The following is a 21,531-nucleotide window of genomic DNA, read 5'->3' on the forward strand; positions in this document are numbered from 1 at the left end:
GCACAACCAGGTACGTATTCTCACTACCACCACGTGGAAAGGGATAATACATGTAGCATCCACAAATTCTCCAACTTTGCCGTATGCATACACTTTTCTGTTCAAATGTAACTGTACAATGTCGTTTTGGTTGACTCTCCCCCGGTGTTATACAGGCTTCCCCAGGTTTTGCGAATCTCATCTTACGATAATCCCGCTGCTTCCCCAGATTCTCTCTCTCAATTCCACAAAACCAACGCTCATTACCTAGCAATCGTAAGAGTGAGATCTTTTTCCCCGGATTTCTGGGGTAGGTTTTGCCTGGTTTGAATGGTCGATGCGAGGTCTCGATGCGGAGGTGGAGGGATGAGGGTCATTCTTGGCACGGACCAAGAAATGGTCGGCAATTGGAGTCGGCAACTAGAAATTGGAGACACCAAGAGAGAGAGAGACTCGTCATATTCACTGTGTAAGAGCGTGTGAATGAATGAGTGTATCCATAATTCTACAACAATTACGATGCATTCAATCACTGAGAGTGGCAATATAAAACTCTATCCCACATACTTGTATCCCACTTGATTAGCATATATCTCGGCTATTATACTCGGTTCTTGTCTATTACGATGGTAATCATGGCATCTGTCCATACAGTGAATGCTCTTATAGCCCAATACTCTATCATGACCATTCCCTAGTTATACCCATAGCCACAACCACAACCATAGCTTAACATCAACTTAACATCGCCTATCTAGCATAAGCATAACTAACCGTCCATCATACCATTCCCTCTTTAGCCTCACCAAACCCCCGGGATAACAGCCCACCTCCTCCCAACCTTGTCCTCTCCAAATCTCTCCAAGTACCATCTCCGTCCCCTGACAGCCCTCGGAAACATGGCAAACATCTCGTTCACCACAAACGCCCTCGCAGGCGCGCATCCCCAGCCCGCCGCCATCCAGAACCCAGCCCACTCTACCCACTCGCACAGGTAGTGAGGGTACAGCACGTACCGGAACAGTCCCGCCTGCGGAATCTGGTAGTGCTTCTCCACGCCGCCCTTATTGCTCGCGTGGCCGTCCAGCTTCGCGCGCTCTTGCCGCTGGGACTCGCGCCGGCGGATGTCTCGTAGTTCCTCGTCGTGGAAGAAGTTGCCGGATAGACCGAGATAGAAGATTAGAATACCTGATGAGAATTGCAAGATGGATGATTGTGACGACCATGCTGCTTCAGTGGTAGGTCCGTAGGCTGCGAGCCATGATCCAATACATGTTGCGTTGCAAATCTGAAAACTGAAGGCAAGCAGCCACACGGCGATGTGCACCGGTGACATTGAAGGCTGAAGATAGGGAAACATGACGGCGCGGTACGAATAGTGAATCACCTACATACCATCCAACGTTAGCCTTCATCACTTACTCACTTACGTACTCCTCATAACGCTACCTCGGGTAGGTAGTTCAAGCCCTCCCCCTCAACGGCAATACGCACGGGGAGCATAACGAATTGGGGAAATACACTTACAAACAGACCCGCAAGCACTTTATTCTGCCACGGAAGATCGTCGATTCCATGCTGTTCAGGAAGAACTTTCATCAGGTACAGCAGCGTCAGAAAACCAGGGGCTTCCATGGTCAACCAGCCAATACGGCCGGGGAGGTTAAGACGGCTTGTGACTGAGGTTTTGCCCATGCCATACCAACTGGTAAGCCATTGCATCGAGCCAATCTGAGAGTATTAGGACCTGTATTATTTCACGTGTTCCTTTTTTTTTATATAATGCTTACAATTGGGTAAGATATCTGCCAGACTTTGAGCATCAGGTCGTAGTTCTCCCGAGTGGGTGGTAACCACCCTTCGATAATAGCCATGATGACAGCGTCTGCGCCTCAACAACGCAGCAGAAAAAAAGGGTTCAATGCGAGTCTCTCAGTGAAGAAAGAAGCAACTACTGTTGTTTGTAGAAGAATTGATCAATGCTGAAATTCAATCTGTGTTTCCATGATGTCAACAAGGTTGAAGCGGATGCTATGTGTAGCTGCGCAACGGCCATTTTGACACTCTCCACCGCCTGTACAATTGCCCATGACGGTCGGATATTTAGTACATCTACCCCTGGTGTGTCACACGAGAGCAGCCATGCACAACTATCAGGATGTAGGAACAGCTTCCGTTGGTCTGAATTGGGGTGCGATAGCACTGTAAGACGAAATATCCATATCGAATCCTCTTCAAGGGAGAATACTTAGTCTTACGGAAGGGTGTATACAGCAACATTCAAGTTCCCTCAGTCGATCTCAATCAACTGCCGTGCTCTCCAAACTCAGACAGGCATCAGATATTGCCTGTCTTCCGAGGTCCCTTGTAACATTGAGTAGTTAATGGCATTGAATTATCACATGAAAGAATTTAACAAAGTTATTCTACAGTAGTAGCTTAAGGTATCACGACCTGTAGTGCTGAGCAAGCCATATAAGGGGAGACGAGAAAACTTGACATGTCTATGCGAAATGATGAGAGTTGATATTGGATAAGAGGTAAATAAAGTCTAACCTGCCTAGAAGGGAAAAACCCTAATGTGCTATTTTTACCGAGACGCCGAGGTCTATCTGACCGAGTGGCAGAAGTTGAGGGCATCATCAATCAATCAATCTATGCGAAATGATGAAAAGACTCCAGTATATTATATATATGTAGATTTATAGACCCTAGGCTAGTTGTTCCTAGTACCTTACCATGAGTTCAGAGGCTTTGTTACTCTCTGAGGGCAGATCCAGCTAGACACAGATTCACTCACTTAAACATCCATGAGAGTTACCAGATACTACTGATGAATGAAATTTACTCAGATACACCCGTCCATGCTACAATCACCGCTAAACTCCTAACTCCTAATTCCCCAGTCAAGACTCCGTCTCTCATATGCTCATAAAAAATCACATCACAATACAGTCCCTCTCCCTCTGCCCACCGCCATTTACCCCTACCCCCGGCCCCGAAGGCCGTCTGCCCGCAGACTGCCCAAAGGGTCTCTGCCCCACTGGCATTGATGAATTCACACTCGCAGCAGTACTAGTCTGCCTCGATATCGTAGGGCTGCTGTTCGGGTGGCTCGGGTGTCCTACCGGCGGCTGATACGTCCTGTCGTGCGCCGACTGCTCGTAGGAAGGCGGCGCATCGTCTGCTGCTTCATCTGCTGGTCGTGACACGGGCGGTCGCGGTGGTTGAGCCGGGATGAGGGATCGAACTCTTTGGGCGGGTACCCTGGGCTGTGCGTTGGTTGTGTTTGTGGTGGGCGCGCTGACAGAGCTGTTGCGTCCTGGGACGAGACCGGTGGCTCCTCTGGTGACGCCTCCACCTCGTGGAGCTCCTCTTGCAGGTTGCCCACCTCTTCCTCCTCTACCTCCATGGTTGCCACGTGTTGTATTTCCTGGTTGAAAGGCCTGCTGCTCGATAAATTGCTCTGAAAGCATGCTCTCTCTTCGTCTTCGGGCTTCCTCTGCTCTATGTCTTTCCTCTTCCTCTTCTTGCAGTTGCAACGCAAGAGCCAAATCTCTGTCTTCCTGTTCAGCATTGGGACTCATCGGCGGCTCATCTTCGTGTCTCTCCTTGCCCCTTCTATTCTGTACCGTCGTCCATTCTCCGCCATCGTTGTTGGAGTAGTTGCCCGCACTTGTCGAGGGAGCAAGACCGCCAGATCCCACAACTCGGAAGTCTCCTGAAAGATATTCGGTGTTGCCACCATTGACATCTGATAGTGTCTCCCATACGATTTCATCATGAGACTTGAATCCTGCGTCCGTCACAAGCGTGACGAGCTGCATCGACTGCGGATGACAGTACAACGTACTAAAATGGTCATTTCGGAAAAGAATGGCAAATGTACCAGGCCGAATGGCTTTGCCAATAACTTCAATGCCCCAAGGCGTAAGTTGGGTTGCAGAATTATCCAAAAATTCCTTGATGATGACAATATCTTGGTAAAGTTGCTGCTCATCCTCTATGAGTCCACCTTCGGGGTCAGACAGCTTCTGTTCGAGCTCTTCTTCTCGGAAAAGAAGATTCTGTGCATCCTCATATGATGCTGCTTGTCGTTCCAGCGCTTCATATGCATGTTCATTCTTTGGTGGCAACCATCCATGAATCAATGGTATCGAGAATGTGGCATATAAACCCATCTCAGCCGTATTCTCAAAAGTCCCTGGGATCAAGTCCCCTCGCTCGGCAGGATGTAAATGTGTCAACGATGTACGCTTGTAAGCATTTATCATACTCTCTGTAGGGACGAAGCGCGGGTTGACGTTCATGCCGGTATGTAAACTTTGCAAGAAGGCATACAAATCTCCAACATCTGGCAATGCATCTTCGGAACTGGTTCGTCGCGGTGACATAAGTTCGTCAAAAACAGCGTCCAGAAGCAGATTCAAACTGACTTGTTCCCTCGATCTAAGAGTTTGTACAAGTGCAGTATCTTCGACATCGGCAGGTGTTGTCATGGTAAGCGCGTTGACCAGAGCCACAAGAGGACAAGGCCCGTTTGCATTCTGGATCAAGATTGGGGATATTCGTGGGTTCTTTGACGAGGTCGAGTCGTGCCATTGTATATTCTTAATCTGGTAGGTCTCCATCTTTCCGTCGATCGGATCTCTAGATGCTCTCCAACTTGACGGTTCAGTTTGTAGTGTTGGTTGCCTGGGTGGCAAGGGTGGCTTCTCCTCTTGAGGTTCCTTCATGGGGCTCGGTGATGGCTCTGAATCTATCAGATTCCAATCATCGGGTGATGCTGGCCGGGCTTCTCCTGTAGCCTTGGCCTTCCCCTTGTCAGCGCCGCCTACATCGTCCCAGATATTTGTGTCCCCAGTAAGTTCTGCGGAGAGTTTCATAGGTGGCGCAGGAGGTTTGTCATTTCTTCCCAAAGGATCCTCATCCCATGCAGGTGATTCGCCACCAGAGGGTAGTGACACCATACCAGGTGATCCAGCAGGAAGTGGTTCTGGCGTGGGTGTCCATGCGCCTCGAGGAGGGACGTCGTCCATGAGGTTTGGAATCGGTTGCGGAGCTGATGGTGCGTTCTGCACCTCTATCGCAGGTTGCCATGGGTTCGTATTAGGTTCCTCGATACCAAGTTTCGAAAATGATTCTGTCGGCGGTGTTTCTTGTCTTGAGGGAACTTTCTTTCGTAGAAAAGGGTTCGTTTCTGGTCTGTCTCCGCCTGGTTTCAATACTGCAGGCGTCTCTTGAGACTGCGGCTGATTATTTGGCTGTGTCCTCGCTTCTCCCCACGCCTGCTGCTCATCTTGGTTATCGAAAGCGATTCCGGGTCTGAGGGCTGCAGGAACAGCTTGAGGGTTTGGTCTATCCGTTGAAGATGCTTGTCCATCGCGGCGGGGTCCTACATCTTCCCACCCCGGCTCGCTCCCTCCTTCGGCCCAAGGATTATTCGACATCGCTTTGACTTTGATCGTATTTGAGGTAAGTTGGAACTTGGGAACTTCGAGTGTCAAAGTAACATGTCAAATAGAGGGCTTCGGTGTTCCGTTTGGTCCTTGTAGCTGATGCGCTGCTACCACAGGCGGGAGACTGCGGGGAAGTGATTCGAAGTGGTTCTCGAAGCGCTGTAAGCTGTATGCATGAGATTTAAAAACGTAGCAACCAGATATCTGTAGTAAGCGTCGTATAGTGAAATTTGTCGCTTGTATATGTTGATCTCCAGCTCTTGGAGCTCTTCTTGATTGCAATAGCAATAGCTCGTGTGGGGAGATGTGTCGTCACTGGGTCCCGCTCTGTACGTGGCGGTGCAACGTAAAACTGAGCAATTCGCTGAGTAGAGAAGCTACTATCACACAAGAAGCAAAGTGACTGGAGGCCTTGACTTCAATGCGAGTTTTTCTTGGTTGGAACGCGAATAATGAAGAAAGATAGGCATGCGCTGAGCTGAAAAAGCTGGGAGGGTGGTGGTGCCTGTAATGTAATGTACCTGAGGTACGTAGACCGCGGGCGTCAAGTCTGAGGTGCCCCGCCCACTTCCATTTGCTTACCACCGCCACGGGCCGTGAACGATGACGTGGGCCTGTCGATTCAAGTATCGAGCAAGCTGAAGAAGAATTATATGCCATTCCTGTTATTGCCTCACCGCTTAGAGAGCGGCACCTACAATTCATGATTCTAAGCCTGGTCCTCGCTTGTCCTCTTTCTTGACCAGATTGGTTGACAAAGTTGAAGTCGCTTAAGCTAGCATTGACGATCTGAGACATGCCAACTTACACCGCGACTAAATGAGTGAACATGATAATTTTGGATATTTACCTACTCATACTAGAATAAACATTTCGACAATCTTTCTGTCTTTTACTCATTTCTATGAGAATATAAGATCTTTATTGACCGGAGAATGTCCCAGTGGACGGCATAAGCACTCATTCCTTCGTGATCCACCAATGTCTTAGACTCAACGGTCATCCAACGCTCAGACCAAGGGTCCAATAGCCATCCTTGGTGACCCTAAACGACGAAAATATTTAGGTACGTCTAGCCTAATCTTAGGGGACTCTTTACTGAGTTTATTTTGGCATCCTCCCCTAGAGTCTTGGGTTTCCTTGCTCCCCGAGGCCATCCGGAGAATAAGGTATCTTGCGGTGGCTGGCAGTCAAAAGAAGCGATTGGTGTGCATTCTAAACGCAGTTCAACAAATCTACCTCGAATTGGATCGTCTTTAAACCTCCCCTAGAAAAACACATCCTTAAGCATTAAACGCTACTGAATGATACATAACTTGATTATGGGCGTCGTCCTCCCCTTGCTTGCTTGCTTGTCAGGTCCGAGTTTCTTCGTCGCCATGCAGTCCCAGAAATGCCACAACGCCAACTCCTATTCAAGAAAAATATATAATATCCACCTGCTCACGGCACCATCTGTGCATGTACGTCGTTAAACCTTCACTCCCATATTTTGCAGCCGCTCGCAAGACGGCATTGTGTATGTCTGTGCGAGTGCCATCTTGTCAGGGTCCTGGTAAAACCAGCCCTGAGCAGCATCCCTCAATCTCCGTTGATATATCAGCTCGTTCTCGCACTCGTTCTTGAGGTGTCTCAAGAGCTGATGTTCAGCTGTACGGTCAAGCTTGTTGAGCTTCTTTTCGGAATATTGGGCAACTTCTTCGGGGTTAACGTAGTAATTGACGTTCAGATTCGGTGTCGTGCGCTGTTCGGTATACGGGTGCAGAGGATTGTCGTAGACCATGCGAGGCCCTGATGCCGATGTCGTTGAAGACTCGCCGGAGAAGAAGGATGTGATGATAGGTAGGATGAAGAACAAGATGATGGGTAGTAGACCCAGGAACGTTTGGAAGGCGTTGCCTTCGTTCTGCCGACCACGATCGGCTTCTCGTGGTCGCGTTCTCGGCCTAGCTCCGCCAAACTGATGAACCCTGATTCCAGGACCTCCTCCAAAGTTGAAAACAAACTGAGGACCTGTGTCAAAGGCTACAACATTAGTACAAGTCTCATCTTGCTTGTCAATTCTGCTCACCTCCGAATGGACCACCACCGCCAAAGCCGCCTCCGCCAAAGAAACGGGCAAACATCTCCTCCGGAGTCAAGTCATCCTGGAACATCGGGCCACCTCTTCCCATTCCACCACCACCGGCTCGTTGGTTGAAGAAAGGGTTATTCGCCTGGGCGCTGGCGAATCGACTATCAGGATCTGTGCCAAACTTATCAAACTTTTCCCTCTTCTCTTTATCGCCTAGAATGCCAAAAGCTCTGCTGACCATCTTGAAGGCCTCGTCCGCATGAGGGTGTCCATTCTTGTCGGGATGGGTCAGAAGCGACAGCTTCCGATAAGCCTTCTTGATCTCAGCCTCGGTGCATGTGTCCTTGACGCTCGAAAGATTTAGGATGTCATAAAACGCAGTGGCCTCGCATCTTCGGATACGAATGACCGCTGCCTCTTGGTCTGGGGTGAAAGATCGTCCTTGGTTACCCTGCTTATGATCGCGAGATCGAGCCGAGCCACCCGTATCAGCTCCGGAAGCCGTTGCGCTGGGCATCGAAATTTTAGTTATTCTGAGGTCGCTAGGTGTCTGTAGGAGTTCTGAGGTACGATTCGTGAGTCGTACGTTGAGTGTTGAAGATTAAATAGGGTTTTAAGTTTGGCCGTCGAGAATGCGGGAAGAGGGAAAGTGGCTTCTTTGGGGGAGAACAATGGCACAGAAAAGGGCGTCGTCGAAGAGGCGAACGCCGTATTGGTCGGGTTTGTGCTATTTGTGACCGAATCGCATGAGGAATATGAAGCAATCGAAGTGTGGTTGATATGGTGATGCAAAGGGGATGCCAGAAATCTGGTGTTTTCCGATCGGGCAATCCCTAGTTGGTCTTTGGCGGACGCCCACTCTCCCCATTGAGTCTGTCCCAAAGTCTCGACTCCACGTGATCCCCCACCACTCAATGTCATTGCTACCAATCAGCTTACCCTGTATCACTTACACGACTATCAGTCAGATCCAAGAACTACGACATCTTGATGCAATCTGGAGGTCTATCAGGGTGCATTAGACATTGTTTTATGTCTTAAAAACATTTGGTAGTCCTATCAGCGTTAGAAATGCTTCCGTAGGCGGCCTTAGGGTAGTAAAGCACTTGGGTTTTGGGATCGTGTAAAGATATATCAGGTAACTAGAAAGCCCACCGTCTTATTCTGAACAACATATAGCCAGTCAAAAATGTTGCATGGCTACAGACGTCAAATTCGAGTGCCTTTAAGTCACAATGATTCGAATGTGTTTCTCATACATCACGACAATAGAGATCCCGACATCCCACAGTCTTCAGGGCAGCATATAAAACAAGAAACGTTGATTTATACTCAAGAAACTATTTACGTCGAGTAAGTATTTACAATAATAGACCACCCAAGTCAACTCGTTTTCTCCCTCGTTCCTGGTTCAAACCATGCCCACGACATCGCTTAAGCACCGATGAACTGCTTGATCTGAGGAAGAACCTTCTTGTACGCAGTACCAGTAGTTGGCTCCATGCTGAACATGTAGTCACCCCACCAAGGGCCAGCAGCCCAGTACAACCAACCAGTCCAGACATCAGAGTTGTCAAGCAAGTGCTGCAACTCGCCCTTAAGTGCAGCAATGCACTGGGCATTAGCTCCGCCAGCAGTCTCACCAAGAATACCCTTCTTCTTGTTGGCCTTGAGCCACTGGGTAGCAGCCTTGAGGCGCTCAGCACCAATGGTAGAGCTAACACAATTCTCGGAGGTACCAGAGGAGTCAGAATCGAGGTACTGGTGCATCTCGTAGATGATCTTGTTCTGAGGGTCCTTAAGATCCTTCATAGCAGCGCCGTTGCCGCTGGAAACCCAGCTCCAGGCTCCGGTATAGGCGTTGCCCTCAACGAAGATGTACTGGGAGGTTGCGCCGGCCTTGCGGATGGCGTCGACGGCGGCTTGGTTGAGAGCAGCGACGACAGAATTGTCCATGTCGTGGTACTCGTTGTTGGTGTCGAAGATGACGAGCTTGTTGTTGGCGAAGCGCTTGGCTACCTTTTGCCACCAGACGCTGAAGTCTGAGCTCTTGATGATGTTGCCGTTGAAGCGGCCATAGTTGTGAGGGTCAATGACGGCATAGTGACCCCTGCATGTGTCAGTGAAGTTATGTCAAAATGGGAAACGTAGTTACTAACTTGCTGGTGATGTGGTTGACAGTGTCCTGGAGACCCTTGAAGTAAGCCTCATCAATGGCACCGGTGATGCCACTGGGAGTCACTCGCTCCATGCGGAAACCGACACGGAAGGTGTTCATACCAGTGCTAGCGAGGGTCTACCATAGTCAGCACCAAGGACAAGTTATAAGCCAAGATACTTACATCAATGGAGCTCGTGGTAGGCCAGATGTAGTCCTTGTTGAGCGTACCAGGGAGGTTACCCTCACCAAACTCACCACCAGACTCATTGGAACCAGTGAAGAGGAACTTGCCCTTGGCCCTCGTAGTATGAGGAGCAGCCAGAGCAAGGGAAGCGCCAGCACTTGCGAGAAGGAAATCCGTGAACCGCATGTTTGCTAGAAGGAGTGGATATTCGTTTCTTGTTTCAAATGATTGTAGGAGGATCGATCAACGAGCCATGCAGAGCAGAGCCAAGAAATACAGGAAACATGGCGAGTATATATACACATTCAGCTTCGGCCCAACTTGCGGTACTACGCATAGCTCCCGTCGTAGCAAGTTCATTAAGTCGGGATGTGACAAGGGCCAGCCCAGACTGACTATTGATCCTCCGTGAGCCCATATAGGAATAGACTCGGTCGATTTGTACGTTTCAATAGTTTCTCCAGATGAAGTGTAGAACATGACCCAGTTTGGTGGTAACTGATTTGCCGATGTTCCCTGTTTGTTTGGCTGAAACAGGAGCTAGGTCCCCCTGATATTTCACTAACACGCCGCGTTGCCGGTACTGAACATAGTGAAGCAAGAAAAGTTGAGATGATTTTCGTGGAGTAGAGTTGTATAGTATTTCTTGGCTGACATTTCAAGACTAATGACAACGGCTTTCATAGTCTATCAAAGCCACTTGACTCGTTTCTGAAAAGACTTCTTTTTCCTTGTGGTCCTCCTAATAAGGAGTAGAACGCCTCAATGACGCAACTTGTCGTACACTTATTGAAATGATCATCTCTTGTTGAAACAAGCATTTCTATCTCGTTGGTGGGATTCTTTCTCCGTTTACAACGCCCATATTAAACCTCAGGTGAGAGAAGCACAGAGGTGCCGGTAGCCGTTCCGTGCTGGGGTAGTCACGTGCTGCGAGTCTCGGACTAACCGATCGGAAAAAACAACACCCGGCTAGATCCGTCGCATTGAAGCTTGGTGATGCCGGTCTGAAATTTCGAGGGAACGACATGTGCCAGCGATAATGCACGCGACACGGGTTCTTCTTAAGCGATCAGTGTGGAAGGGTATGTCAATTTCTACACTGTGATGTTGTTGGGTGCTAATTCTGCTGATAGGGCCGCACTTGGTACCGTAAGGCGACGACCGACTCGATTACCTTGACCGTTCTAACATGCGATAGCCTACCCATTGTATGGCCCAAGTCTTCCAGCGATAAGGTGCCTCCTGTGCGAACACAGGCTCGATCAGCCACGATTCTGCCCAACTTTGTCGGTCTCAAGTTCGAGGTGCACAATGGAAAGGATTACCATGAGGTGACCATTACAGAAGATATGGTTGGACACAAGCTTGGCGAATTCTCACCGTAAGTCTCGGTCTGAGCCGAAAGATGGATGTATTCTGACTGATGATAGAACACGAAAGCCAAATATCTGGGACAAGAGGTAGAATATCAAATAGGGACTGGAATCTGGGTATACCCATGTACAAAACACTACATGTAACATCACTAGAGCAATGATATCAACGAAGAGATCCATTCGCATATTCAGGCGATCTATTGTAACCAGCTGTGACTTTCCTGGTTTTCATATTTGATATCATGTAGGGACCCAAATCCTTCCGTGAACGCCGAACCGTAACGCCTTGCAGTCATATAACCAAATACATACTCAGCGGTAGAACTCACTACGCTTGACGTTGACACCATACTCTCCAACAGCCATACCAAGATCCTCCATGGTTAGAACAGTCCTGTTCTGGCTACCGCCTTGTCCACCACCTCCGTAGCCCGGTCGCTGAATACCCAGCGGTGCGCCCTTAGCTTGATCCTTGCTTCCGGGCTGGCCAGTTGGTTGACCAGGAATAGGGAATCCGGCAGCTGCACCAAGAGACCCCATGGGATTGTTGGTATTGGATGATGCGCGGATTCTGCTGTACTGGTATGCATCTGCGGCGATGTCCGCGATGAACTTCTGGGTTGCTAGGGCGAGGAGTCGCGCGAGGCGTGGATCGGTCTGGGGAGGTGGTGGAAGACCGGCTTTGGTCATGTAGTAGTGTGTGACTGCGTCGGGAATCTAGAGAGTGTTAGATGAGTCGAATCAGGAGTCTGTAGTGCGTACAATCGGCGCATAGTCATCCATCTTGTTCAGGAACTCCCGTAGCGAGACATCCTTGCGAGTTGGTAATCGAGGATCGGGAATCGCTGGAGCGGGCGCTTCATCAGCTGGTACCTCTGGCGCAGGAGGGGTCTGCTCTGGTTTTTCGGGCGCATCACTAGCCATATTGAAAGATTTGATGATGCGATGTTAATTAAGATGTTGAAGATGAAGTCAAAGCGATTGATGCTCGACGCGTTAAGAGGGAGAGTCACGTGATTCAATGTCATGGTCTAATCCATTGTTTGGCTTGCATGAGCCGCACAATGCCAAGAAGCTTAATGGGACTAAGCAAAGCCAACCAGGCACAATCAAATAAGCATAAACCAGCACTCGAGGTTTCTCATGTTGTATTTCCCTGCTTAATTATTCATATGCCTCTTCGTTTCCTCATTGTAGAGTGCCCTGAGCTCATTACAAATGACAGAAATAGCAGCATTCAACGCAAATAGACTACACTCTATTTTGACTTGGTACAGCACTGAAATCAACAATCCATTTTCCCCAAAATCTCCAAGCCAAGCGGCGACGCCATTTGTAATTACCGCCTTTGTTGACCTCCCAAACCAACGCCGTGCATGCATCTCCAGAAGCCGGAGTTGTCGTGACCAAAACTCTGGTCTTGTCTTGTCTTGCCTATTGGCTACTTCATCGTTACAGTGTCAAAACGTATAAGACGTGTTTTGAGAGCCTGGTGCTCTCTTTCGTACAGGTGTCTTGTGTCTTGTTGATCGTTTAGACGGGGAGCTTGAACTTCTTGCCCTTCATGACCTTGGTGTAGTAGATGTAGAAGAAGTCGCTGTACAGAACCGTCTGGACGATACCAGCAACGATAGCGATGGTGTCGACCTTGTGGTTAGTCTCGGCAAAGTATCGGTAGATCCAGTTGGGGATGTAAAGAGCGCGGTAGCTGCCGAGAGCGAAGAGATAGTGGGTGGTGATGGTCTCGGCCTCGCCGGTGCGCTGAAGCATGAAGAGTTGAGGGAGAATAGCCACAGACTCAAGCCAAATGGAGAAGGCCCACAGAATTTCCGAGATGGTGTAGTGATAGGGGAAGACGATGGCGAGAACAGCAGCTCCCGCAAGGAGGTACTGGACTCGGAAGGTGTCGACATTGGGATCGTTGGTAGGCTTGTAGGCGTTGGTCATGAGGTAGATGATGTAACCTTGGGAGCCAAGGAACATGATCTTGAAGATGAAGTTGTAGATGCTATCGGTTTTGAAGAGATCTAGAGCAGGTTAGAATGCGCCTCTGGGATTTATTAACAGGAGTCGTACCAAGATAGCGGGTGATGTAGACAAGCATGTAGAGTGTCTGCGACTTGAAAGAGATACCCGAGCAGCTCTGAAGTCGATTAGTATTGCTGATCCACAGCGTCTGACAAGGGAGGACCAACGTTGAGCTGCACCATCTTGTGAAGCAAGATGAAGATGGAGCCGAGATGCGAGAAATCCGCTGTGCTACAAGTCAGCAAACGACTCAACAGAACCGTCGATTCCGCATTGTCGTAAACGTACCAGCGACTCGGAAAACGTTCAAAGGCATGATTGCGGTAGTTGTCGCAAAGCTAAGATAAGGAATTTGAAGAAGTGAGATAGCTGCTAGAAGCGCAGCGAGTGGGAAGCGAGCGACAACCTGTCAAAGGTGGGTGAGTACGGATACAATTGAGGATCGTTCGGGACGAGGGTTGGATGGTGATGGCTCGAGGGATTGACAAGGGGAGCTTGGGAGAATCATGAATCTTGAAACTGAGCTGAGCTTTGGCTGAAAAAGGACACGACGCGATTGCAAGCTCATTGGGCCATCTAGCTACGTAATGTCTCGCATGTGTCAAGTTGAGCGCCACAATATTACAGCCACAGGTCAGGGGCGTGTGGCTGTTATCATGAAGTTATACCAGTAAGTGAATGTAGCATGAACCATGGTTCAGATAACGACTTCATGAAAAACAGGCTTGAATCTACTCGTTACTGAACCGTTCTTCATATTGTAGACATAGGTAGTTTACTCACTAGGTCCTTAGAACCCCCAGGGGGAGGCAAGAAAACTTAGGACCTTGACCCTAAGTGATGAAAAGACTTAGAAGAGGATGCCATAAACTCAGTAAAGAGTCCCCTAAGCTTAGGCTAAATTGCCTAAAGTCTTCCAGGTCATATTTTCTTGCTCCCCCAAACAAATACCAACTGATTCAAGCACAGATATCGCGTCACGATGGCTCCGCTTGTTTTTATGTACGGTTGCAGTATATTTACTAAACTACCTAAACCGCAGGTTTTTTGTTTGATGTTATGAAGTTGCAGAACACGCAAGATGATCGAGGGCGCAGGTGCCGTTCGCCATCCAAGCAAAGTAAATCCACCAACCAACTAACCACTAGACTATTATGCCTGGCCAATGGTTGTAACATGATACATCCTTTACCATGCACAGACAGTCTTTGTATTCCCAGAATGTTCCTACACTCCCAATGCTTCATTTTGATACAAAGCAAATCGTACTTGGCAACCCGTCAACCTCCTCCACCATCCTCAACTGCAATCAGTAACTGCAGTCGGGACCGAGGCGGGAAACTCGAGCTCCATCATAACATAATGTTGACTCCATACCTAGTCATCATCATGTCCAAATCTCAGCTTTCACAGGCCCAAGATACTCCTATGGCGGACCACACCGTAAGGTGTATCAAAGACCATGCACTGTCAGGACAGAGTCTTCTGGCCCTAGCCCCCAAAAAGACATGCCCAGGGGATACTGGGCTAGTTCAGTTGACAGCTTTTGTTTTCATTTCGTTTTCATCCTTTTTTTCTCTTTTTTTCTTTAAGACTGATTCAGTGTTTTCTTTCTCGAGCCACTTCAAGTTACCTGGCGAGAGGTATCTGAGGTGTTAACAGACGTTAGGGCGATACCTGGAATGTCCAAAGGACAGCAGATCTCGCAGCTCTCTGTTTTGGGTGACCCCTAGAGAGCTATACGATTCTCCTCAAGCGTCAAAGGTAACATGATGTGGCTCAAGTAAAAGACGATAGTTGATGCTACCGGCGATGCAGAGCATACCGCAACAACCCATCGGAACCAGGTCTTGCTTTATCCAACAAGAGTGATCATTTGAAATGTTCATGACCAAGAATGTTGGGGACTCACTCACAGCACACAGGTCTTGGGTCGCTCTCTGACAGTGGCCCAGGTCCTTAGAGCTGTGGTACAATAACTTCACTGGCTGTGACAGCCAGTCTGGGGGTATCACAAAGACATATAAGAACTGATGACGCCGGTGCGCCGCCAAATCGTTTCCGTGCTTTTTTTGTTTTGTTTTTTCGTACCCCGGGGGGCTATTGTGGTTTTATCTTTTTTGGTAGACGTCGAAACAACAACAGGACTCTCCTAGTTCAACCCAGTCCTCAAGGAGGCCAGATCACTACTCAGTTAAGTCTCCTGATGGTGTCCCGTGCCGATCTTCTTAGTCGTAGCCGGAGTATCGGCGGTGACAATTTATCAAGTGCTCAGCAGGTGCAATTCTCCGGCAAGGTCTCAAAACCGCTAGGGGAGAACCCGAAGACGTCTGACATATTAAAATGGCAGAATGCCATTATACGATGGCCGATCGGTCCTTTTCTCTCGCAGTTTTGAGCATCGAAGAAGCGTAACTCCAGCAGCTGGCATATGGCATTGATTGCACTGTCAGTCTCCACAAGAGTCGAAGTATTCCTGGCAACGGAGCAAGCAGTGCCTGGTACGTTGACTCTCAGCCGTCATCATCTCTTGAAGGCTTCCATCACCTCATGGAAGGCACATGAAGAACATTCAACTCTTCCATGGCATGATGAAAAGCCTTCTGCCCCTCGAGTAGATACCTGCCGCCACTCGTGAGTTTTATTTTGGCTAGGTCATCCCGAGTTGTTGACTTGAGCTGCGTGACTTTTGTTTGTGCCAAGAGCAATGCCCCTGACAGAACAATAGAGGATTGGCTTGACGCTTTGTTCTTGTGTTTTATTATGTTTTTCTGGTTTTGTCTCTCTTCATTTTCGTTTTCTTTTTTATTTCCTCTCCCTCGGCGTCTCTTTTACTTCCGGTGGCCCCATATCATGAAACCATGATCCCGCATAGAACCAAGGAGACTCGAATATTGAACCTGGCAAGTGGACTAATAATAGGGAGGATGATTAATTGACTGTGTCTGGTACCGTACGATTCGTCGTTTGCTAGCGTGGCTAAGCCAACCCGCCCTGTCGATATAAGGCGCACGAAGCAGAAAGGCTTGCCCGAAAAAACACGATGCTGCCATGTCCTCCCAAAGGGCGCACGACATAAGCACGTGCGCCTAGGTCGATGACTATTATCTCGTGTGACAAGTGTGGTGAATACTTTGAAGTTGTACCCTGCGTACTGTATGCGGAGCAAGCGGCATACAATGATAAATAAATGAATGAATAAATGAATGGTATGAATAAACGAATGAAAGAAGGGAAGAAAGTCGATAACAAACACGACAACAAAACATGCTTGAGGAGAAGAAAGAATCATGTTCCAAGTGGGAGGAGCTCGTCCTTATATAGACAAATATTAGACTCCTCAACTCAAATCCAGGGTAGAAACCCTTGGTCTACGTGTCCAGATACTTGTTGTGAATTTGAAGTTTGCATCGTGAGTTTTGAGGTGGTCACGCAATGTGAGTGTCGGGGACTTACACCGAGAATGCATAACCAATGAGTTAACAAAGAGTCCGTGAAAGTTTATGAACTCTCGAGCTTCAGCACCGGAAACGCAAACGTGAAGTTTCATAGCAGCCTATGTGCACCATCCAGGTCGTGATAAAAGCCATAACTGTTGTACTAAATGCTTCTGAGGGCAATAAACTTTTTTCATTATCTCAAAGAGGCACTTATGTACCGAGATCGGAGTGTCGTATCATAGAAGCTTTGAAGACCTTTCTGTGAATTTGAGGAGTGAGTTTATAGAGAACATGTTAGATCAACGGAGAACTAACGACGGTAAGTTCAAGTGACAAAGTTAAGTTCAACATAATTCCTGTCCTTGTTCCACTTGCTTTGATTTATACAATTCTGAAGCCAATGGAGCTCGCTTATACAAAAGCGAGTGCGAGTCCTGAGTACGAAAGTTTGTCCTTTGATCCAGTAGACGATGCTCATACCTACGAGGTATCGAACTTTATCTTATACACACCGCACATGTATAAGAAAAGGCCTTGAAAGTAAAGTCTTGCGTCCACAAAGATTTACTACAACATCGTTTCCCCAGAACAGTCTACATAGATGAGTAGCAAACCGAGTTCGACCACAAAATGTGATCATGCCATAATGTTATCCATCCAAAATCGTACAAATATCTGCATGAGGCGCAACCACAGCCCTAATATAGTGGCACTCGGTCTGAAGAGCAACTGTGCATGGAAGAAGGCGTTGACCATGAGAATCCCAGAGAAGCAAAAAGATCAAGTCATGGAAATACTGGCACCTTGATGGTGTATTAGAGGAATAGAGGCGCCATAGTTTGGCCACATCAAGAAGCCAGAGCCATGATGATCAGTCTATCATGGTCTCGGGGTTCTATAAATATCCGAGAATTTGTTGGCTGGCTTAACCACACTCCCCGTAGCACAGACATCTCCAAAGCCTCGTAGGTATCAATGATTAATCGGTCCATAATTCTACTAGGTAAAATGGCTTGAAGTAATTCAAGCTGGTGACGTCGAGGTACTGGATACCTTATCACAGATAAAAGCTTAGTAGATCCAATGTTATGGACAACTCCCGATGTAATCGTTTACAATCGGCAATATATAACTTGTCCCAAGATTGTAGCGTTACTTAGGTACACTGAAAACACTGGTGACTAACATAGCTTCAATTGTGAGCCGTGTGATTGAGATAATACGGAGTGTCAAGGCTCAGTGATGGATTCAAGGGTTTAGCTCTGAAGTATTGCTGTTTGAGTAAACAAGTCAATACCGTCGCTTGCTGACTCTGAAATAACTCAAGTAATGGATTGAAATAGTCAACTTAGTTGTAATGAAATGATCGATTGCCATGTATTATGCTTGAAGTAATGCTTATACTTGATCTTGACAGGACTCCTGGGCGTCGCAATGACACAGAGGAGACACTTGTTTCAAATATGAAGCATTCGAGCACCAAATTAAATGATGTAATACTTCAAACCGGTAGTGGAAAGAAGATGGTTATAGTTGAGCTGTATTGACATGCCCGCAGGTTGCCCTGATGGTCTACACAGGAACAAAGACACCACAGATCCACAAATAAAAGCCCACGATGGACAACAAATTATCCCACGATATCTTATATTTACTGTTTTTGTTCAGGCATCTAACAAATGATCGTTGTTCGCCTATGCCTCTTTCACGGCAGCTCTGGTCTCATAGACCGGAACAAAGACAATGCCAATCCTCCCCCAGGCAGTTTTGTCGAGATCTATATGTTCGGCACCCTTTGAACTCGATTGTATGAACATCCATTGATGCCTTGGAAGTTCATTGTATGATCAACAATCAAGCATAATGTTCATCACCAAACTTCATATGACCATATAATGCGACATGCTGCAGATGAGTTGGTATTATCTCAAGCATTTTACTAACTACAACTCAACAACATAGTATTCCAGAACTCGTCCACACTAAACTTCGATGCTTTCGAGTCCGCACAACTTGCATCCAGATACTGAAACAATAATGGACATCTTGGATAAGCAACCCATCAGAATGTTTACCCTCAACTGCATTCCCCCCAAGGACCCCCCTCCTGGAACACCCGAGCCATGTATATGGCAATGTCGCAACTGCGGGCAGGACTACAGGATCTCCGTCACAAGCCGCTGTATCAAGTGTCCTTCATACAACAGTAGCCCCCCTTACAAGTACCTGTCAGGCAAAAGCTCAGACGGCGGACCTACCAGAACATATCAAGAGTCTCCCCTCTCATGCAACCATAGTCCAGATAGCAGATCTACTACAGAGGCTGAAACGTCTCCCACAAGCCGTAAATACTCAAAACGTCCATCCATAACGCTTTCTAACTACGACTACGAGTTCTGGAATCAATACAATGACTGGAAGCGCTTTCGCTTGGAGTATGAAGCGAGACCTGAGAGCTGGGAGAGCCGCATCAAGCGCAGCTTCGATGGCTTGGATAGTGCACAGCGTCGAGCGAAGCGATACAAATTCGAAGTCGAAGCACGCACTCATCTTACGGTGGAAAGTCTGGTGCGCATGCTTGAGAGGAAGCAAAATTGCGAAGTAGACTGTAACTTTCCCGGTCAGTGCCACACAGAGCGCTATGAAGCATTGAGGAAGAGACCCCCGAAGGCCACAGGAGGCACGTCCCACTCCACATACTATGACGAGGATGATGATGAAGAAGAAGAAGGTAAGCTGCCCCTTTGTGAGCTTTTACCGCAGTTCGATCAGGAGATGACAGATCCTGAAGACATTGATGATGACGAGGATGAGATATTTGTGGCATACAGGAGGGATGTTGATGCTTGGTATGCATCGACTCTGGCGAAGTCGAGTTAAAAGAAACAAGGAAGATGCTGAGGAGTGATGGATAGAAGAGAAATAATTGACGGCAAAGACTGGCCACAGGAGGGAAATAAAACGTATGATAATAAAGAATGGTGCCTAAACTGGTCTAAAGCTTTACTAAACTTACCTAAGTCTTTTCATTGCTTAGGATAAAGGTCCCAAGTCTTCTTGCCTGTCCTTGGCTGGCATGGAACAGCTATTCAGGGAAGATGAGATAATGAAAAGCATAGCAAAGATCGGGGATGCAATAGGGAACTGTTTTGAGTGAGCGGATCATAATAGATAAACATCATTTGAACGGGCGTGATAACTTCATTAATCCACATTCCTAACACAAACAGGTCATAACAAACCACACTCATTTTAACATTGAAGGTTCGATGACTAACCAGGAACTCGTATTTCCGTGTCTACCTAATCCAGTCCATCAGCACAGCGGTTCCGTGTCGCATCTCATACCAGACCAGACCAGACACCAAGGTGAAAACACAACTGTTGTACACAGCTCGCGCAACTCAAACAGCACAGGGCATTTCGTCATAACGTGAACCCTCTCGTCATCGGGCATCGGCTTCTGGAGCAGACCCGAGAGCTCGTCGTGTGCTTATTGAAAGCGCAGGCGCCCTCAGCTATCCAAGCTGTGGTCGTGCGGACGTCCGCTCATATCTCGACGCGACGCCCCCATCGAATTCGAATTCAAGCATTTCTGCATTACCATCCCATATACCGGTTTACCGCAAGTCCCAAAGAATAAAAGCAAAATAGAGCCTTAAACGATACGTCTTTAGCCTTCAAGTGCTTTGGCCTTCTTCTTCTGCTCGACCTTGAGCAGCAGAGCGCGGTTGATGTGTGGCAGGACACCACCGTAGGCGATTGTCGCACGGATCAGGGTGTCGAGCTCCTCGTCACCACGAATGGCAAGCTGGAGGTGGCGGGGTGTGATACGCTTCACCTTGAGATCCTTTGCAGCGTTCTGTGATGAAATGTTAGCGTTAATTTCAGGCAACAACAATGACTCATAAACTTACGCCTGCCAACTCGAGGACTTCGGCAGTCAGGTACTCCAGAACAGCTGTAACGTACACGGCAGCCTTGGCTCCCACACGCATCTTCTGCTGGGTGTTCTGCTTGAGGAAACGCTTGACACGACCGCAAGGGAACTGTGAAATACCATGTTAGTACGAGTTTAAATGAAACCAGCAATCCTTGATAGAAATGTTTCCCGAGCCGTCTTTGTTTGCGCATTCCGTCATGTCCCGTTTCAACCCAACGTGCATACAAACAACGTCGACAGCCGCCCCAGAATATCGGTGACCAGTTGCCGAACCGTCGCATCAGCTCAAACGCGCGGCGAGGGCCAAATACAGGGTGCGCTGTCAATTTGAAAAGATTTTCTGGTCGTGCGGAGATGGTCGACGCGTCGAGAACGGATCGTGAAACTTGAAATATGTGGGATGCGGGACATGGCATGTGCGCAAATCGGTCGACAAAGCAAGCCTATCCTCCTCTTCTACCTTTCAAGTTGAGACTCACCTGGAGACCAGCACGAGCAGAGTGGCTCTGCTGCTTCTTGGTGCCCTCAGCAGCGCTCGTCTTGCCGCCGGAGCTCTTTCCGCCAGAAGACTTTCCCTTTCCACCAGGCATTGTCGATATGATCGCGTAAAAAAAGTCGTAAGATAAAAGTATCAAAAATTTGGGGATGAATCAATACGGGTTCGAACGCGGTAGCCGATCGGTCGAAATGGCGATTGATGTTGTTGATGTGAAAAACGCGGGATCGAGAGTTCGTAGTGGCAGAAATTTAGCGGGCTGCGGTGCGGTGCTGATGTTGTTTCTTCAGGCAGGCTCTGGCCAAGGGCGAGCTTGCGTGAGATGCGGTGCGGGATTGGATGGTACAGAGGTACATGCCTCAGGTAGCGTCTGGCTTCCTTCTGGCTG

The 21,531-nt window shown here is 48.1% G+C and overlaps 9 protein-coding genes across 9 annotated transcripts; 2 read left to right on the plus strand and 7 right to left on the minus strand.

Moving 5' to 3' along the window:
- Nucleotides 1-781: 781 nt before the first annotated feature.
- On the minus strand, nt 782-1,853 carry FPRO_00281 (uncharacterized protein; the record flags this gene model as incomplete). The annotated part of the gene is made up of 3 exons (XM_031225565.1): nt 782-1,366; nt 1,507-1,710; nt 1,770-1,853. 3 exons carry the CDS (start codon nt 1,851-1,853, stop codon nt 782-784), a joined length of 873 nt encoding a protein of 290 aa, XP_031076189.1.
- A 1,065-nt stretch (nt 1,854-2,918) lies between these two features.
- On the minus strand, nt 2,919-5,429 carry FPRO_00280 (uncharacterized protein; the record flags this gene model as incomplete). The annotated part of the gene is made up of 1 exon (XM_031225566.1): nt 2,919-5,429. The coding sequence occupies one exon, from the start codon at nt 5,427-5,429 to the stop codon at nt 2,919-2,921; it is 2,511 nt and encodes an 836-aa protein (XP_031076190.1).
- A 1,480-nt stretch (nt 5,430-6,909) lies between these two features.
- FPRO_00279 (uncharacterized protein) lies at nt 6,910-8,029 on the minus strand (the record flags this gene model as incomplete). The annotated part of the gene is made up of 2 exons (XM_031225567.1): nt 6,910-7,463; nt 7,510-8,029. The coding sequence occupies 2 exons, from the start codon at nt 8,027-8,029 to the stop codon at nt 6,910-6,912; spliced, it is 1,074 nt and encodes a 357-aa protein (XP_031076191.1).
- A 917-nt stretch (nt 8,030-8,946) lies between these two features.
- Nucleotides 8,947-10,043, minus strand: FPRO_00278 (putative cellulase precursor; the record flags this gene model as incomplete). Its single annotated transcript, XM_031225568.1, has 3 exons — nt 8,947-9,622; nt 9,672-9,808; nt 9,855-10,043. The coding sequence occupies 3 exons, from the start codon at nt 10,041-10,043 to the stop codon at nt 8,947-8,949; spliced, it is 1,002 nt and encodes a 333-aa protein (XP_031076192.1).
- An 856-nt stretch (nt 10,044-10,899) lies between these two features.
- On the plus strand, nt 10,900-11,324 carry FPRO_00277 (putative ribosomal protein S19, mitochondrial; the record flags this gene model as incomplete). Its single annotated transcript, XM_031225569.1, has 4 exons — nt 10,900-10,942; nt 10,994-11,009; nt 11,059-11,241; nt 11,291-11,324. 4 exons carry the CDS (start codon nt 10,900-10,902, stop codon nt 11,322-11,324), a joined length of 276 nt encoding a protein of 91 aa, XP_031076193.1.
- Nucleotides 11,325-11,548: 224 nt separating this feature from the next.
- Nucleotides 11,549-12,160, minus strand: FPRO_00276 (uncharacterized protein; the record flags this gene model as incomplete). Its single annotated transcript, XM_031225570.1, has 2 exons — nt 11,549-11,953; nt 11,999-12,160. The coding sequence occupies 2 exons, from the start codon at nt 12,158-12,160 to the stop codon at nt 11,549-11,551; spliced, it is 567 nt and encodes a 188-aa protein (XP_031076194.1).
- A 609-nt stretch (nt 12,161-12,769) lies between these two features.
- On the minus strand, nt 12,770-13,580 carry FPRO_00275 (putative ERD2-ER lumen protein-retaining receptor; the record flags this gene model as incomplete). The annotated part of the gene is made up of 4 exons (XM_031225571.1): nt 12,770-13,263; nt 13,313-13,379; nt 13,432-13,490; nt 13,553-13,580. The coding sequence occupies 4 exons, from the start codon at nt 13,578-13,580 to the stop codon at nt 12,770-12,772; spliced, it is 648 nt and encodes a 215-aa protein (XP_031076195.1).
- Nucleotides 13,581-18,741: 5,161 nt separating this feature from the next.
- Nucleotides 18,742-19,584, plus strand: FPRO_00274 (uncharacterized protein; the record flags this gene model as incomplete). Its single annotated transcript, XM_031225573.1, has 1 exon — nt 18,742-19,584. One exon carries the CDS (start codon nt 18,742-18,744, stop codon nt 19,582-19,584), a length of 843 nt encoding a protein of 280 aa, XP_031076196.1.
- A 793-nt stretch (nt 19,585-20,377) lies between these two features.
- FPRO_00273 (putative histone H2A F/Z family member HTZ1) lies at nt 20,378-21,237 on the minus strand (the record flags this gene model as incomplete). The annotated part of the gene is made up of 3 exons (XM_031225574.1): nt 20,378-20,566; nt 20,622-20,753; nt 21,127-21,237. The coding sequence occupies 3 exons, from the start codon at nt 21,235-21,237 to the stop codon at nt 20,378-20,380; spliced, it is 432 nt and encodes a 143-aa protein (XP_031076197.1).
- Between the last annotated feature and the right edge of the window lie 294 nt (nt 21,238-21,531).

The sequence above is a fragment of the Fusarium proliferatum genome (assembly GCF_900067095.1).
Source record: "Fusarium proliferatum ET1 genome assembly, contig: FPRO_scaffold001, whole genome shotgun sequence".
Taxonomy (NCBI): Eukaryota; Fungi; Ascomycota; class Sordariomycetes; order Hypocreales; family Nectriaceae; genus Fusarium; species Fusarium proliferatum.